The following is an 18272-nucleotide window of genomic DNA, read 5'->3' on the forward strand; positions in this document are numbered from 1 at the left end:
TAGCACAAATGATTAAATTATCTTCTTTTTTATATCTCCCCTTTCAACAGAATGGAGGAGCAGAATAAACTGGAATAGGGAGAAGCCTGAAGCAGAGAATCAGAAAAGAGAATTGTGCAAAGCTCTGAGTAAGACTTCATGAGAGCTAAAATTTAGCCAGTGAGAAAGAGAATAGAAGGGAGAAGACAGATTTAGAATGAAGAATCAACAGGCTTGTTGATGGTTTGGGGAATAGAGAGAGAGGAGTCGGGAGTGACTTCCAGGATGCTACCTAGCAGGTCAGGACCTAGTGAAAGCAGAAGTAGACTTTAGGCGTAAGCAAAATATAAAAATAATGAGTTCACTTCTGGACGCTCAGTCAGCTACAAAATAACAGAAAATCTGACCGACAGAGGCTTAAGCAAATACAAGTTTATTTTTCCTTCAAAACAAAGAGTCTGAAGACTGGTGATTCTACGCATGATGCAGGGTCCCAACAACGGCATGAAGGACCTAGGTTCTTCCCTTATTTCTGCTCTAACACCTTAGAGCAGAGTAATGTCTTATAGTGGCTATTGCATTTCAGTGCTTTATTTTGGCCTCCCAAACATAAGATTTGGAGAAGGAAATGGCAACCCACTCCCGTATTCTTGCCTGGAGAATCCCATGGATGGAGGAGACTGGAAGGCTATAGTCCACGGGGTCGCAAAGAGTCAGACACGACTGAACGACTTCACTTTCTTTTCTTAAGCATAAGATCGTCATGTGAGAAGCTATCAGAAGTCTTCTCACGTTTCTTTGGCCAAAACTGTATCTTATGCAAACTCTAGACCAACCACTGGCAAAACAGAATGGCTTTCAGATCATGAGTCCTTCCCTGGGAAGGTGGGGTGCTGTTGTCTAGGAAAAATGGAGGGTGGCTGCTGGGGAGGCATACATATAGCAGGATCTGTCCCAGCTTTGCAAGTTTGAGATATCTATAAGATAATCTATAAGACACCCGAAAGGAGCTGTCCAATATGCTGTATAGCGCCTTGGAGAGAGAACTGCAGTTGAGCTGCAGAACTAGGAGTCATCCATGTTCTAGGGAAGTTATAGAGTTAGGGGGCATGCATGCAACTGCTTACAGAGAATGTGATGAGAAAGAGGCAAGCCCGAGAAATAGCAGTGAAGAGGGCAAGGTAGAAAAACAAGCTCAAACCAAAGCCTAAACTAAGAGTATAAGTACAAGGAAGAAGGAAAACCAGGAGAGACTATTATCATGGGGACCAACAGAGGGAGAGAGTTTTTATTTGCTTTTGCTGTTTTTATCTGCTTGTTTGTTTTTACTTTTTGAGGAAAGGAAGCTATTAATGTCGTCACATGGGGCAGATACACCAAATAAGACAGGAATTGAACAGTGTCACCCGTGCAATCAGCAAGTTACTGGTACTTTGGAAAGAATAACTTGATAGGAGCAGAGATTAGATTATAGGGGACTGAAAAGTGGCCAAAGAAGAAGCCAGAAATGGCTAGCCTAGGTTTCTATTTCAAGAAGAGTGTTTATTAAAAAAAGAGAGAGATAGATACAGGACAGTAGCCAGAGAGGGAATCATTGTGTAGGATGTAATGTTTTTCTTAATATTAGGAGGGACTTGAGCATATTTATATGATGAATGGAGAGATGTAATCAGGAGGGAAAAGGTAAATTTGAGAGAGAAGGTCTCTGGGAGGCAGTGGTTATAGCAGAGTGCAGATGACAACTGTGAGTCAAAGCCTCAGTCCTCAAATAGCATGAGGGGAGACTCTGAACTCAAACGATGACAGAGAATTGTAAAACCATGTAGGCAAATCTCAAAAGGGAAGAGGTTTGGCAAAAGATTGAATAGTAAAAATCTAGAAATGACAAGCAAGGAGCATGAAGGATGCCAACAGCACTTCTGGAAAATGAGCAAGTTCTATTTAAGATAGCTGCAAGCAAAACAGTATCCTGAAGAAGAGTCATGTTTTACTTGGGCAGGGATGGAGAAAAGAGGTTGAGGATATCGTAGAGTTTGATTATACTAGAACATGGATTCTAGGAAACACAGGGGGAGGGATTAGAAAAGAAGTCCTCAAGAAAGATGAAAGATGGTGGAAACAAGGAAGAGCAAAGCTTTATAGGAAAGATGATAACCAAAGGCAGAGGGCTTATGATGGATCATGTCTGGACTAACTGGCATCCACACTCCAACAGAACTCCAACACATGGGCAGCAGCCCTGTGACCTTATGCCACAGAATATTAGAGAAATGTCATCACAGGAGACGTTTAAAGAGATAGATGCCATCTTTACAAATGGCTCTGTAACTCCTAATGCTCAATAAAAAGAATGTGTTCTATCTTTGGACAAGAATATGTGGGGCTGGCTACTGAATACTAAATTTCAAAATATAGAGGATCTCTTGTTCTAATGTTTAGCCAAGGACCAGATAACACATTTATAACAGTTTCTCCCTCATTCAACTCACATTATTGAGCTCATATCATATGCCAGTACTGTGATAGATTGTTTTTCAAAAAATGAACATCCATGTGATTAAGAAGTTTATAATCTCCATAAGTATGTCTTCCGAGTTCTAAGAAACTGAATTTAAAATGAACTTAAAAGTATGTGGTAGAGCAGTGATTCTCAAACGTTTATGTGCATACAAATAACCTTGGATCTTATTAACATGCAGGTTCTGATTCAGTGGGTCTGATTCAATGGAGCCTGAGATTCTGCATTTTTAACAACTTTCCAGGTGAGGTTGATGTTGCTGGTCCATGAGTCACTCTTGAGCATCAAGAAGCTAGGACTCTAGCAAAAAGGATTTCTTGCTTTACCTTTTCTATTTACACTGACCTATAAGGTCCTAAAATTTTTCCCCTTTTCCTTTTTAACTCTCTTACCCATCTGTTCTTTCTAATAAAAAGAGAGGTTAGGGTAGAAAAACTTACAAAAAGCTTGCTATTCTATTAGCTACAAAAGCAACTATTAGCTATACAGACCGCTGTCGTGAACATGTCAACCATCTATCTCATGTGATTACATACTTTTGTGGAATCCCTACTATTTCAAACAGGCCACCTAGATATTCAGTAAAAGAATAAACAGACTGGGAGCGGCAATTAATTCTAGTTATGCCATATGGCAGTATAGAACACTGGCTGGAACCTGAAAACTCAATTTCACAAGAGTTTTACTTATTCTGAATTTTAATCATTATAGGATCAGCAAACATATGTCTACCAACTTGCTCCATGTACACAAAATTCTAAAGAATAATCACACTGCATACTCAAAAATGATTGGTTTTTCCCAAATGGACTTAAAATTTCTCTTCTACTGAATTCTCAAAATCAAGTAGCTGCTGACAGCTCCAGTTTAATTTCTCTTTCAAACAAAATCTTCAAACAGTACTTTTAACAAATAGTATTGTTTGCTTTCTTACCATCTTCATCATCAGCTCACAGTGTAATTTTGCACAAGTGTAATTTTCTCTGGTTCTGGATTCCTTATCTTTGGGGCTGGCTCAGCTGCTGACCCTCCTTGTCCCTGTGAACTCCCTCCATCGTGCCTGTCACTGCTGAGACACCCATCCCACCACATTCCCTCCATTTCACTTCTCTCCAGAATGGAGACATTATCATTTCTAACACATACTCCATCGCCTGTCCTATTAGAGCTAAGATTCTTTCATCTCCTGTATATCTCATAATTTCAAGACAAGGACAGAAAAATCAGTTCTTTTTCTGTGAACTTTTGTCTCTGGTGCTTGAGAGACTATCCTGATATTCCCTGAACATGTTTTAGTGATAACATTTACTGCACCAGGGCCAAAATGATTTTCTGCCACTTTCAATTCTAGTTCAATAAAAGAATAAGAGCTTTGTTTCTAACCTCTGTCATTTTTAATACCATAAAATGATTTTAAAAATGTAAAATTGAGTTCCATTTCCTACTGGACTACCAATCTCATATTAGCTTTCCTTTTATCAAATTTATGAGGAAAGTCAGAAATTGCCTTTCCTTAAAAAAGATCAAAATCTCAGGATCTCCTGGGCAGAATGCTTGAATTGAATTTGAGCTCTCAATAATTGCTGGCCTGGAAGTCTTAAAGAAGTATAAAAGTTAGATACTTAAAGTTAGTTATGTCAGAAATAACAAACTGAAGGACTATCCCTTAGACTACTATCGTCTGAAATAATAAGGTTATTCTTAGAAAATTATAATCCTAAAAATACCACAGACATACTTATTAACATTTCCAACTTGAGGAAGTCTATGGTTTTCTGAAACCACAGTATGAATGAAGTCTATGGTTTCTGAACTGCAAAGTGAAACAAATGTTTTTTGCAACATCATATTATGAAATGTTTCAGATATGCATAAAAGGTAAATGAACACCATATATGTGTATACTCATAATCTAGATGCTATGATTCACATTTTGTTATATCTGCTTTGTCACTTATCCATCCATCCATCCATCTATCTTGTTTTCGATGCATTCCAAAATAAACTGCAGATGTTGCTAGACTCTAGATGCATATATAATTAACTAAACTTCAATATTTATTTACAGTTCCTTTAAACCAATAAGCTTTTGAAAGATGCCAATTCTTTTTTAAAATTATGGCTTGCTTAAGTAAACTATGCAACCAATTAGAAACCCTACATTCTAAATCCTAGTCTTTTATTAATGCTCTTACTTTGAGTAATGTCACATATCTTAGTTTTCTCATCAACAAAAAAACAAAGGTTCTTGGCAGATATGATAGAAGGTCTTGATTATCAAATCATAAAATGAACATTGTGGTTACGGCAGAATCCAGAAAAGAGAGACACTCCCTTAATATAACTGAGAAATAGCTAATTGGAAATTATGTGGGCATAAAGTTTTCTATAAATTATAATAACTCAACAAGTCTCACAAACTCAAGAGGGAGCTTGAGGGTGAGCATTTAATCATAACGCATAAGCGTCACTGTATATCTATGATAAAACAACTTGGTTATTGAAGACTGAGTCACTCCAAGTGGAAATTTCATAAAAAGGCACTAGCATCAAACTGGAATTTTCTTGGCTTTGTGAAGCCATAGCTGGCTTATAAAGTCCTTATTAATTAAGTAGTGTAAGCACTGCCACAGAGATAGCTGCCCCTTCCTTTATGAGCTGTTTATTTCCCTACACTGATTTTTTTTTTTTCTTTTAGAAGATTGGCCTGGAAGGGGCATTCTTTGAAGCCTGAAGAATCAAAGCTGCTACAAAGCACTGCTGAGAGTTTCGAAAGAATTATGAAGAAACTACATTGGACCTGAGGCGATAGGCTGAGATCTCCCTAAACAGGTCAGCAGTTGGTCTGCAAAATATTCCCATTGCCAAGGAGGCAGTGACATCTTGTGTAAATCAAAAACTAAAACCCTGAGATATCTCATTTCCATTTTAAATGCATGGGGGTTAAATATGGATATCTAGCACTTGAGAAGTTCCTGTGGGATTGATTTTTTTTCCTGTCGTTTCTGAGCCCTTTGCTGGGTGTGATAAGAAGGACCGCATTTCATTATCAACCCTGCTAGTGCTGCACTTCAGGGAGACTAGATGAGGCTACACAGTGGAGAGAAGATCCAGCTTCCAAACAAGAAATGATTCACATGTTGTGATTATAAAAACCCACTTTAGGCCCAACTCATTTTCAACAGAATCATGAAATAAAATGAGATCCCAAGGAAATGAAATTTCCTGTATCACTTTGCAAATTAAAAAAAAAAGAAAAATCACAGTGATACCATAAAAAAAATCAAATTTTTGAGGTTTCAAGGTTTGGTTGGTAATGTTTGCATTCTTGTAACATTTGAAAAAACAATCCCAAATAACATTTTGGGGGAGGCAACTGAAAAAGAAAACACAAGATCATGGTTAGGCAAATCTTCTATTGACTCAGACAATGTTACAGAAAAAACATCAGAACAAAGACTTTGAATTCTGAGAGCTGACCCAGTGCTCTTGCATTTCTCTCCCCTTTGCTCTAATTTCAGTGTAATACAGGAAGTGGATACAGGATGGATCTATATCAGAAATAAGAGAAAGCCAGCAAATTAGAGATAACCACAACCAGGAGGGCCTCACGCCACAAGTTTCTGGAGATCCAAAATAGATGAATACAAAGAGGCTTTCCCCCCCCAACCCACCCCCAACGGCTTTCTATAAGCACAAAAAATAGCACACGTTGGGACAAAAGATTAGATCCAGATCAAGTGAGATTTAAAATCAAGGCCAAAGTAAACATTGGTAAAATGAAGATAGTAATTTCATATAAAGGATCTCTTCACACAATGTATGAATTAAGAGCCCCCATTTATAGACAAATAGAAAAGCTTCTAGTATTAAAAAATTGATACTGAGGATTTTCTGAGATCTTCCAAGACAAATCCGTTTCAAGTAGAAAATAGGAATGTGCCCAAGTAAAACTGATGGCTATAATTCTATCAGAAGTAAAGCAAATTCAGAGACCTAACTATAGGACTAAATAGTAGTGCTCAGCTTATTCTAATGGGTCAGTCCAACCTGAAGGGAGAAAGTTCAGTTATCTACCTGCTTCCCAGGTTTCATTTCAAAAGTCCTTTCACTCTTGATAGAACATGTTATTCTGTTTAATGAGCTCAGTACTGGGAATGTTTAATAAAAATGTTTGAAAAAAGCAAGATTAAAAAAAACCCACTTACTAAAAAGTTACTGTACATCAAAATTACTCATATAAAATATTTATTTTATGGGATGACCAAAGGGAGAGGCTTCTATCAACTAACACCACCAAAATAGCCCAGTGTAAAAGAAAACAAAAATGGATCAATTTAATCTTATAGCTGGTACCAAATCCAAGACACCTACTCAAGTGAAAGAATAAACAAAATAATCATCATCATAAAATTAAAAAAGAGTCATACACTTCAAGGTTGCTTTGAAAGAAGAGGAAACTTGCTATGAAAGAACATATAATAAAATGATCTTCCTTTCCAGGTTAAGCCAAGAGACCAACAGCAAGTTATATTGTATCAGTTTCACCTGTAGGCCATTTCAGACTAAAAGAGCAACAAAAATAACCCTTTACTACTCCCAGTAAGTATATCTCCAAAAATCTTTAACACAATTGTGAAATCTCAACATACACTCACTAAATAACAGAAAACTAGTACAGAGATTTGGCATATAATTGATAACTTGAGAGCCGTGAAGTTATAAGTTTTTGTTTGCTTTCTTGGTTAAGGGTGAGAAACAGAGATAGGACTGGAAAAGGAAGAAATGAATTTTTAAACTTCAAGATGTGGTCAAATTATTGCTATGAGTTTGAAGCCTTTTCAGAGCTCTTTAAACTTAGATAGATTGCACTAGTACCTACTACCTTTTTTATTTCTGCATTGACACTGAAACTTCAGTGAAAGTAGCAAAGTGAACAGAAAGAGAAGATATGAACAAATATCTAAACTTGTAACACAAATGTACCAACAACACATTTCACATTTCTTCTCTTGATAAGCACACTTCATCTGAATTTTTTTTGTTTGGGAATTTTAAGCTCAATAACCAGCATTTAGGAAAAGTAACATTCTCCATGTAATTAATGGTGATAATATTGACAGCATATCACCTTGAAAATCTTGCTCTCAAGAGTTACATTGGACTAACTCCTTGTCTTTCCTCCTATAATACAAAGACACAAGAACAATATATTCTTAAACTAAATTCTGTTTTAAAGCTAAATCCATGGTAAGATGACAGGAAAAACGAAGTTCCCAAAGAGAACTGGAATTATTTTTATGATATTTGTACTAACATATCATGTTTCATGCAGAGCTATATGCTAACCACCCACAATGAGACATGTTCAAGATATTCTTTCAATCTGTACTTTAAAAGCACTGGTTTTGTGGGGTTTGCGCCATAATCCTGTTATTTAAAGTTATTTCTTTATTTCTTTCCATTTCAATATGCTATTAATCTACCTGTCTCTTTTTGAAACTCCTTTAAGTTTCACAAAAGAAAACAATACTCCAAGTTTGTTTCCATTGGCTCTAGACTTCACTTCCAACAGCGAGCATAAATGACTAGCTGTTCCAAAATGAGCCATGGAGAATTTATCCCTACCTCAGTAATAAAAATTTTCTATTTTCTTCACCCTTTTCCCCATTCTCAATGCATTCTTGCTGTCAGATGGCCTCCCCTGAATCAAACTTAAGAAATGCTCAACTGTTTCTGCAAATGCGTAAGAATGCCATCAAACGTCTGAGTACAGATCAAGTATGTTTCATTCCAGGTGTCTCACAGCTGGCGCTGGCCCTGCAGTGACCACCGCAATAAAACAGGAGGAGCCTCTGCCTGGCTTTCATCCTAATCATTCTCTAAAGAGCTTGCTGAAAACTTGGACTCAGAATGTGAAAGCTGTTGGTTTTAGGGAGAAGGTTTAAATGAGGAGGCAGTTTGAAGAAGAGCCATGAACATCACAGCTCAGGACATCAAATACCACAACAGGGCTTCACTTCCTTGGAATTATGCAAAGTGCCATCCGTTTTTTATTTTGTCTTATATGGAAAACATTATCCTTCATTGGTAACACTCTTAAGCCAAAAAGACCCTATAAAGACAGGAATACAGATATGATTTTCAGTCTGGGAAGACAGAAAAGCTACTTGTACTGAAAAACAGATGAGCACTTGGAGGACGTCCATGACTCAACACAACTATCATTTTTCTGGGGTCAGTCACTCTAGGCAATTGAAAGGTGGCAAACAGCACATAACAGCTGTGATGAAGTCAGATGCTTTAATTTACAGCACGTCCACAGTCATGGCAAACAGCACTGAATTCTGAGCCACCATAAAAATTACGGCCAAGCCCCTAGAGTTTACCAGGAATCAGTATTTTCCCATCACTCCACTCTATTCTCAAGCAGCACAGTGGTGAGGCGATAATTAAAGGAATTAAAGCAAGGACACAACAAAGATAGAATGGAAAGTTTTGGTGGGGTGGAGTATATGTATATATGGCATTTATATTTATCTAGTGTCTTTCCCAGATTATCCTGCTAGAGATTTCTTACCCACCTTCAGCCCTAATGTGCCAAGTTAGTAGTTTTAGACAGATTCCTACCTCCCCTACAAATTTACCAAACCCCTAAAGTTTTATTGCTTTAATATGACTCAAGATAAAACTTTTAAAGTGGCTTTCATTAATTCTTTTGATGTTACTTGGCCATTTTCCATATACATTTAGCTCTCAAGTTTGATGATTCCCAAATTTCCTTTCATACTCAGCCTCTGGGAGAGATACAACTTCCACGCAAAAAAAAGGAAATGTGATTGGCATTGTACAAGCTTTCAGTGCTCTCAAAGCAACTGCTACCAATACATATAAGTACATAACATCAACCAGCCATACATGGGGCCATACATACAATGTGGCTAAAAAAGAAGATTCAGTAAGACAAGGGTTACATTATGGGATGATGATTGAATGGGTAAATTTAAGACAATTTCAAACAGCTTGCCAAAGGAAATCCTCATTTTTCCATTTTCTTGTATAGTATCTAATTTCTGGCTCCTCATTTCCTCCTGATCTGATAATTATGAAATTCTAAATAAAGTGTCATCTTTCTTACAACAAATCAATGAACAGAAAGCTCCCATCAACAATGCAGATGTTTCCTAAAACCTCTGCTGATTATTTCCTGAATATCTATCCCACAAACCACACAGCAAGTCCTTTGAGAACAAGGAACCCTCTCTACCTCATAATAAATACAGCTTCTATGTCTGTGTGCATGGGTGTGTGTGTATGAGTGTGTGTATGTACTTAAAAAAGAGAACTAACAAGTAATAAGTAAATGATAACAGTGAGATAACAGTGAGTCACCACAAAATCACCTTTTATTATCAATTTCAGATTAAAATTCAGTCCTTTCCAAGTGCTGCACTGCAAATAAGGGGAAAGGAGAATTTCTACTTATTGTATATTTGTCTCCATAGATGAAATAAAATTATTTTTACATTCCTTACCACAGATTTATGCCATTAACACCACCACATACACAATTATATTTTGGGCATCCCTCTCCCTATGCTTGGTGGCTCAGACGGTAAAGCGTCTGTCTGCAATGCAGGAGACCCAGGTTCGATCCCTGGGTTGGGAAGATGCCCTGGAGAAGGAAATGGCAGCCCATTCCAGTATTCTTGCCTAGAAAATCCCATGGACAGCAGAGCCTGGTAGGCTACCATCCATGGGGTCGCAAAGAGTCAGACATGACTGAGCAACTTCACTTTCACTCCCTATAATACAGTTTAAAATAATTCCATCTTTGTTCCTCAAGCCATCCTTATAATCATCCTATAATACAAAGATCAACTTTGTATTACAAAAATAAAAAATTCTTTAAGTTACTAACTGAGCCTTCAGATACACAACTAAGCCTAAACTTATCCACTAATAAAATATAGGGAAGTTTGTTTTAAACACTCTTCCAACCTACCAAAAATTACAGATATTCTCACTTTTGCAAAAAGCTCTCATCTTTTGCATTCTGTTTGTTTCAATTATTCAGGGCAACCCAGGCTGATAATTACACAGTCCCCAGTTGCTGAGTAAAAGTGATGCTTCATTAGCCAGCGGGAAAGATCGATTAGGATCCAGCAGGGCGTCTTGTGAAGTTCTCTCACATTCCTGGAGGGAATATATTCTGGCCGTGCCCTTCGAAAGGATAAAACTCCTTGCTTCTAAAGAGTTTCAGTGACGTTTCTAAAGTAGATGATAAGATCTGTCTGCCACACAAATGAAATCCCAGGTATAACACTGCTGATGCTCTTTCTTTACTAAGAGTACACAGTTCAAACGTTTCAAATCACATTGCCTCCAAGTCGAAAAAGACTTAAGATTGTACTCACTTATCCCCAACTCTCATTCAGTTACCACACTTCAAACAAGAAGTGGTTGGGGAATACACTGTAATGGAAATGTTTGTTTTTTTTTAATTTTAATTTTTACTTTATTTTACTTTACAATACTGTATTGGTTTTGGCATACATTGACATGAATCCGCCACGAGTGTACATGAGCTCCCAAACATGAACCCCCCTCCCACCTCCCACCCCACATCCCTCCGGATCATCCCCATGCACCAGCCCCAAGCATCCTGCATCCTGCATCGAACATAGACTGGCTCTAATGAGATGGATGAAACTGTAATGGAAATTTTTAATTTCTCCCTCCATCAAGCAAGCGTATGCATCTGTCAGGTGCTCATATTCTGAAAGGCACAAACTAGGTGAGGGCCTTTAATTAAAAAAAGAAACTTAATGAGCATGATAGTCCAATCAGCCTGAGATTAAGACATTTTAATAGGAAAAGAGAATCAACTGGATAAGTCTAGTTTAAGTTTTCTATTCGGGAAGGAGATGAGGACATAAAATCAGGACCAAAAGTCATAATGGAAATTATCTCATACTGCTTGACATCCTCTCTTTCAGTAATTTGGACAAGCATAAATATTTAGCTTTTCACCCATTTTGCAAAAGTGTCCAATAAAGACTAACATAACAATCCAAAGCTAAAAGCAGAATAACTTTTTTAACATACATAATTATCAAAATATTTCCATTGTGGTAAACTAACTACCCTAAATATGCCTGCCTACCTTCAATGCAACTCAGTAAACATTTAAAAGCCTCTACCAAGTATAAAGAACTATAATAAGTGTGTCTTACTTTGATAATTTATATACAATTAAAGTAGATTTTGCTGATTATAAATTGCTTTAAACTTTATGAAGAAGAATAATGGAACCGGTTTATGCAAACCTAGCTTTGATTTGCTGCAAGCCCCGTAGAATATGGTCTCTGTTGTCCTTTGCACCAGCACTGAGGTTCTCATTCCGCAGACCTTCGGCCAGGAAATCCTCAGTATCTAAAGGAAAAGGAAAGCTGATCAACAGAAAAGAAAAAGTACCAAGAGAGAAGGAAGAAAATCTGGAGGATTAACAAATGGGTATAGTTTTCTCTTTAAAAACTTTAAAGTTGCAGAGTAAGGTGATTGTAAGTAATGCCATAGAAGAGTATACTTATGTATATTTCACTTCTAGTGCCTGTAATATGAAACTGCACTAGATATACTATCAAGATAATGTTACAAATTTATACAGTTGGGTTACATAAGCATATTAAAATTTTGTTTTACATTCTCACCACTCAACAACACCAAACAAAAAATCCTACATAGCCATAACTAGGACTTTTTATGGAGTATAAAGTTCTGAAAATAAAAATTTCACTAAGGACCACCATTAAATTCCAAGATGTATGTCATATCTATTGCATATGTCATTTAATAGGTTCCTCCAAGTTCCTCTGAAGGCTAAAGGATGAAAAGTTGAATTCAAAGGTAAAAATAAATGCTATCCAAAATTAAATTAATGCTGTTGAACTGTGGTGTTGGAGAAGATTCTTGAGAGCCCCTTGGACTGCAAGGAGATCCAACCAGTCCATTCTGAAGATTAGTCCTGGGTGTTCTTTGGAGGGACTGATGCTAAAGCTGAAACTCCAGTACTTTGGCCACCTCGTGCGAAGAGTTGACTCATTGGAAAAGACTCTGATGCTGGGAGGGATTGGGGGCAGGAGGAAAAGGGGACGACAGAGGATGAGATGGCTGGATGGCATCACTGACTTGATGGACGTGAGTCTGAGTGAACTCTGAGAGATGGTGATGGACAGGGAGTCCTGGCGTGCTATGATGCATGGGGTCACAAAGAGTCAGACACAACTGAGCGACTGAACTGAACTGAATATGCCATATTAACAGGATAAAGGACAAAGACCATGTGATTGTCTCAATAGATGCAGAAAAAGCATTTGACAAAATTCAACAGCACTTTATGATAAAACAAATAAAAACACTCAACAAACTGGAAATAGAAGGAAACTTCCTTAGCCTCATAAAGATCATCTACAAAAACCCACTAATATCATACTTAATGATAGGTGAAAATCAATATACAGACCCCCCCTTTAAAAATAAAGTCAGCCTGCCAGAAAAGGGAGCTCTAAGGCCCTACCCACCGATGTCAATTGCAGACCCAACTGGAAGAGATATATCACTATATCTCCAACAGGGAGACAATTGCTACTTTACTACAACAGGAGGAAGGAAAAAATTTCTCCTTGTCCTGCAAGAGTCTGGCCAATGAGAGACTGTTAACCATAACTCAGTCAACAAGAAGCCATTACACTTGGAACTTCCAGTTTTCTCCAATGGTCTCTTTGTTTATAACAGCTCCTCCTAGTTCCTTCTTCTCCTCTATAAAAGAAAGTTCCTCTCTTCTGTTTTCTGGGCTTGCCTGTGGATAACCATGATTGCACATCCTTAATTGCAAGTCTTTGCTGTTCCCAAATAAACCATTTTGCAGGTAAAATAACTGGTTGTTTTACTGTTTTAGGTCAACAAATGAAAGGCTGAATACTTTCCCCCTGTTCCTAAAGATCAGCAACAAGACAAGCTGTCTGCTCTTACCACTTATATTCAACATTGCACTGGTGCTAGACAGGGCAAATATGCAAAAAATAAAATTAAAAGAGTCTAGGTTAAAAAGAAAGAAGTAAAACTATCTCTACATGCAGATGATATAATCTTGTACATAGAAAACCCTAAGGAATCCACTGACAACTATTAGAACTAAAAAATGAGTTCAATAAGTTTGCAGGATACAAGATTAATATTAAAAATCAGCTGTATTTCTATACAGTAGCAATGAACAAGCCAAAATTAAATTAGGAAAATTCCATTTAAAATAATATAAAACAGAATTAATATTGAGGAATAAATTTAACAAGAGAAGTATAAAACTTAAACTCTGAAAACTACAAAATATTATTGAAAGAAATGAAAGACCTTAAATTAAAGGAAGAAAATAAATGGGAAGACATCCCATGTTTACATATGAGACTTATGGCTATTAATATGGGAATATTTCCATATTGATCTAAATAGTCAATGCAATCTCTATAAAAATCTCAGCTGGATTTTTTGCAGAAACTGACAAACTAATCCTATAATTAATTTGGAAATTCGAGGTACCCAGAATAGTCAAAACAATTTTGAAAAAGGAGGACAACTTTCCCATTTTCTGATTTCAAAACTTACTACAAAGCTACAGTAATCAAGACAATATGGTATTGGTGTAAAATCAGACACACAGATCAAAGGAACAGAATTGGGAATTTAGAAGTAAACCCTCACATTTATATTCAATAAATTTTTGACAAGGATGATAAGATAATGCAATGGAAAAATTGTTTTTCAATAAATGGTGCTGGAACAATTAAATATCCACATGCAAAGAAATGAAATTGAACCCTTACCTCATACAATATACAAAAATTAACTCAAAATGGATCACAGACCCAAACATAAATGTTAAAACTATAAAACTATTAGAAGAAAATAGGCACAAATCCTTGTAACCTTGGATTAGATAACAGTTTCCTAGATATGATGCCAAAAGAACAAGCAACCAAAGAAAAAAATTGGACATCAAAATTAAAACTACTGTGGCTCAAAGGATGCTATCAAGAAAGTGAGAAAATTTTTGCAAATCATGTATCTAATAGGAGACTTATATACAGAATATATAAAAAGCTCTTACAATTCAATAATAAAAACACAAATAACCTGATTTTAAAACAAAGAACCTAAATAGACATTTATCCAAAGAAGATATACAAATGCCTAATAAACACATGAAAAGATGCTTAACATCAGTTGTTATCAGGAAAACAATAATCAATACCACACTGAGGTACCAATTTCACACGGCTACTGTCAAGAAGATGGACAATAATGAGTGCTGTTGAAGATGGAGAGAAATTAGGATCCTTATACATTGCTAGTGGGAATGTAAAATGGTGTTGTTACTTTGTAAAAGTCTGGCAGTTCCTCGAAAAGCTAAAAAGAGAGTTGCCCACAAATTCCATTACTAGGTATATACACAAGAGAAATGAAAACAAGTGTTCAAATAAAAACTTGTACACAAATGTTTATAGCAGCATTATTCTTAACAGCCAATAAGTGGATAAATACTAACACTCATCAACTGATGAACAGATAAACAAAATGTGGCAGCAATAAAAAAGGAAATGCTGATACGTGTCACAATACAAATAAATCTCTGAAATCATAATTTCATCAATCAAAAGAAACCAGAAGCAAGAGTCACGTATAGCATAATTCCATTTACATGAAACATACAGAATGGGCAAAAATCTATAGGAATAGAAACTAGATAAGCAGATGCCTATGGCTCTGGGAGAGAGGGATGCAGATTGAAGAATGAAGGCTAAAAGGGTTCAAGTTTTCTTTGGAAGATGAGGAAAAATGTTCTAAACAACTCTGAATACCATACTAGAAGCCATTGGACTGTACCCTTTAAATGGATAGGTTTTATGGTATAAGAACTACATCTCAATGAAGCTGTTAAAAAAGATAGAGTGCCTGATGAACTATGGAATGAGGTTCGTGACACTGTACAGGAGACAGGGATCAAGACCATCCCCATGGAAAACAAATGCAAAAAAGCAAAATGGCTGTCTGAGGAGGCCTTACAAATAGCTGTGAAAAGAAGAGAGGTGAAAAACAAAGGAGAAAAGGAAAGATATAAGCATCTGGATGCAGAGTTCCAAAGAATAGCAAGAAGAGATAAGAAAGCCTTCTTCAGCGATCAATGCAAAGAAATAGAGGAAAAGAACAGAATGGGAAAGACTAGAGATATCTTCAAGAAAATCAGAGATACCAAGGAACATTTCATGCAAAGATGGGCTCAATAAAGGACAGAAATGGTATGGACCTAACAGAAACAGAAGATATTAAGAAGAGGTGGCAAGAATACACAGAGGAACTGTACAAAAAAGATCGTCATGATCCAGATAATCACAATGGTGTGATCATTCATCTAGAGCCAGACATGCTGGAATGTGAAGTCAAGTGGGCCTTAGAAAGCATCAGTACAAACAAAGCTAGTGGAGGTGATGGAATTCCAGTTGAGCTATTTCAAATCCTGAAAGATGATGCTGTGAAAGTGCTGCACTCAATATGCCAGCAAATTTGGAAAACCCAGCAGTGCCCATGGGACTGGAAAAGGTCAGTTTTCATTCCAATCCCAAAGAAAGGCAATGCCAAAGAATGCTCAAACTACCGCACAATTGCACTTATCTCACATGCTAGTAAAGTAATGCTCAAAATTCTCCAAGCCAGGCTTAAGCAGTACGTGAACCATGAACTTCCAGATGTTCAAGCTGGTTTTAGAAAAGGAAGAGGAACCAGAGATCAAATTGCCAACATCCACTGGATCATGGAAAAAGCAAGAGAGTTCCAGAAAAACATCTATTTCTGCTTTATTGACTATGTCAAAACCTTTGACTGTGTGGATTACAATAAACTGTGGAAAATTCTGAAAGAGATGGGAATACCAGACCACTTGACCTGCCTCTTGAGAAATCTGTATGTAAGTCAGGAAGCAACAGTTAGAACTGGACATGGAACAACAGTCTGGTTTCAAATAGGAAAAGGAGTACGTCGAGGCTCTATATTGTCACCCTGCTTATTTAACTTATATGCAGAGTATATCATGAGAAATGCTGGGCTGGAAGAAGCACAAGCTGGAATCAAGATTGCCCGGAGAAATATCAATAACCTCAGATATGCAGATGACACCACCTTTATGGCAGAAAGTGAAGAGGAACTAAAAAGCCTCTTGATGAAAGTGAAAGAGGAGAGTGAAAAAGTTGGCTTGAAGCTCAACATTCAGAAAACAAAGATCATGGCATCTGGTCCCATCACTTCATGGGAAATAGATGGGGAAACAGTGGAAACAGTGTCAGACTTTATTTTTTGGGGCTCCAAAATCACTGCAGATGGTGATTGCAGTCACGAAATTAAAAGACGCTTACTCCTTGGAAGAAAAGTTATGACCAACCTAGATAGCATGTTGAAAAGCAGAGACATTACTTTGCCTACCAAGGTCCATCTAGTCAAGGCTATGGTTTTTCCAGTGGTCATGTATGGATGTGAGAGTTGGACTGTGAAGAAAGCTGAGCGCCGAAGCATTGATGCTTTTGAACTGTGGTGTTGGAGAAGACTCTTGAGAGTCCCTTGGACTGCAAGGAGATCTGACCAGTCCATTCTGAAGGAGATCAGCCCTGGGATTTCTTTGGAGAGAATGATGCTGAAGCTGAAACTCCAGTACTTTGGCTACCTCATGCTAAGAGTGGACTCATTGGAAAAGACTCTGATGCTGGGAGGGATTGGGGGCAGGAGGAGAAGGGGACGACAGAGGATGAGATGGCTGGATGGCATCACTGACTCGATGAATGTGAATCTGAGTGAACTCCGGGAGTTGGTGATGGACAGGGAGGCCTGGCATGCTGGGATTCATGGGGTCGCAAAGAGTCGGACACGACTGAGCGACTGAACTGAACTGAACTGAATGTAATAAGTGTAATAATGGGTTTCTCTGGTGTCCCAGATGGTAATGAAACCACCTACAATGTGAGAGACCTGGGTTCAATCCCTGTGTTGGGAAGATCCCCTGGAGGAGGGCATGGCAAGCCACTCCAGTATTCTTGCCTGGAGAATCCTCATGGACAGAGGTGCTTTGGCAGGCTACAGTCATGGAGTCACAAAGAGTCTGACACTACTGAGCCACTGAGCATAGCACAATGTGAACAAAAAATTTAAAGAGGAAAAAAAAATTTTTAATATTCAATGTAATAAAATAAAAAATATAATGTAGCAAATAATAAACTCATAAAATGATATATAACTGATGACAATAATTGTGAAAAATTAGAGTCCTCTATTAAAAATAAGCTATAAGGATATATTGCATAGCATGGGGAATATAGCCTATGTTTTATAATAAGTATAAATTGAGAATAATCTATAAAATTTTTTAATCACTATGTTGTACACTTGAAACTAATATAATATTGTAAATCAACTAGACTTCAATTAAAAAAGGAAAAAGTTAACAGAAACAGGTAAAAAAAAAGTAAAGAATTTCTATGTAAAAAGATAGTTAATTTGTTTACTGTTTAAAAGATATTCACCTGAAATAATGTGAGACTGAAATTAAAAGACAGGTGTGCAAAATGTTCTAAATAAATTTTCTTAAAAAGCAAGAATAGCAATAATTCATATCAAAGTAGAACACAAACAGGCCAACAGAGTCATTTTATTTTATATAAAGTACAATCCATAA

General features: G+C 37.0%; 1 protein-coding gene across 1 annotated transcript in view; it reads right to left on the reverse strand.

Moving 5' to 3' along the window:
• Positions 1 to 18272, reverse strand: part of SKAP1 (src kinase associated phosphoprotein 1) — a 292418-nt gene that overhangs the window by 232715 nt on the left and 41431 nt on the right. The window contains exon 2 of the mRNA XM_040245595.1: positions 11827 to 11932. Coding sequence (XP_040101529.1) covers positions 11827 to 11932 — 106 coding nt within the window. The remainder of the gene's footprint in view (positions 1 to 11826; positions 11933 to 18272) is intronic.

Source organism: Oryx dammah, unplaced genomic scaffold (genome assembly GCF_014754425.2).
Source record: "Oryx dammah isolate SB20612 unplaced genomic scaffold, SCBI_Odam_1.1 HiC_scaffold_8, whole genome shotgun sequence".
NCBI classification, from domain to species: Eukaryota; Metazoa; Chordata; class Mammalia; order Artiodactyla; family Bovidae; genus Oryx; species Oryx dammah.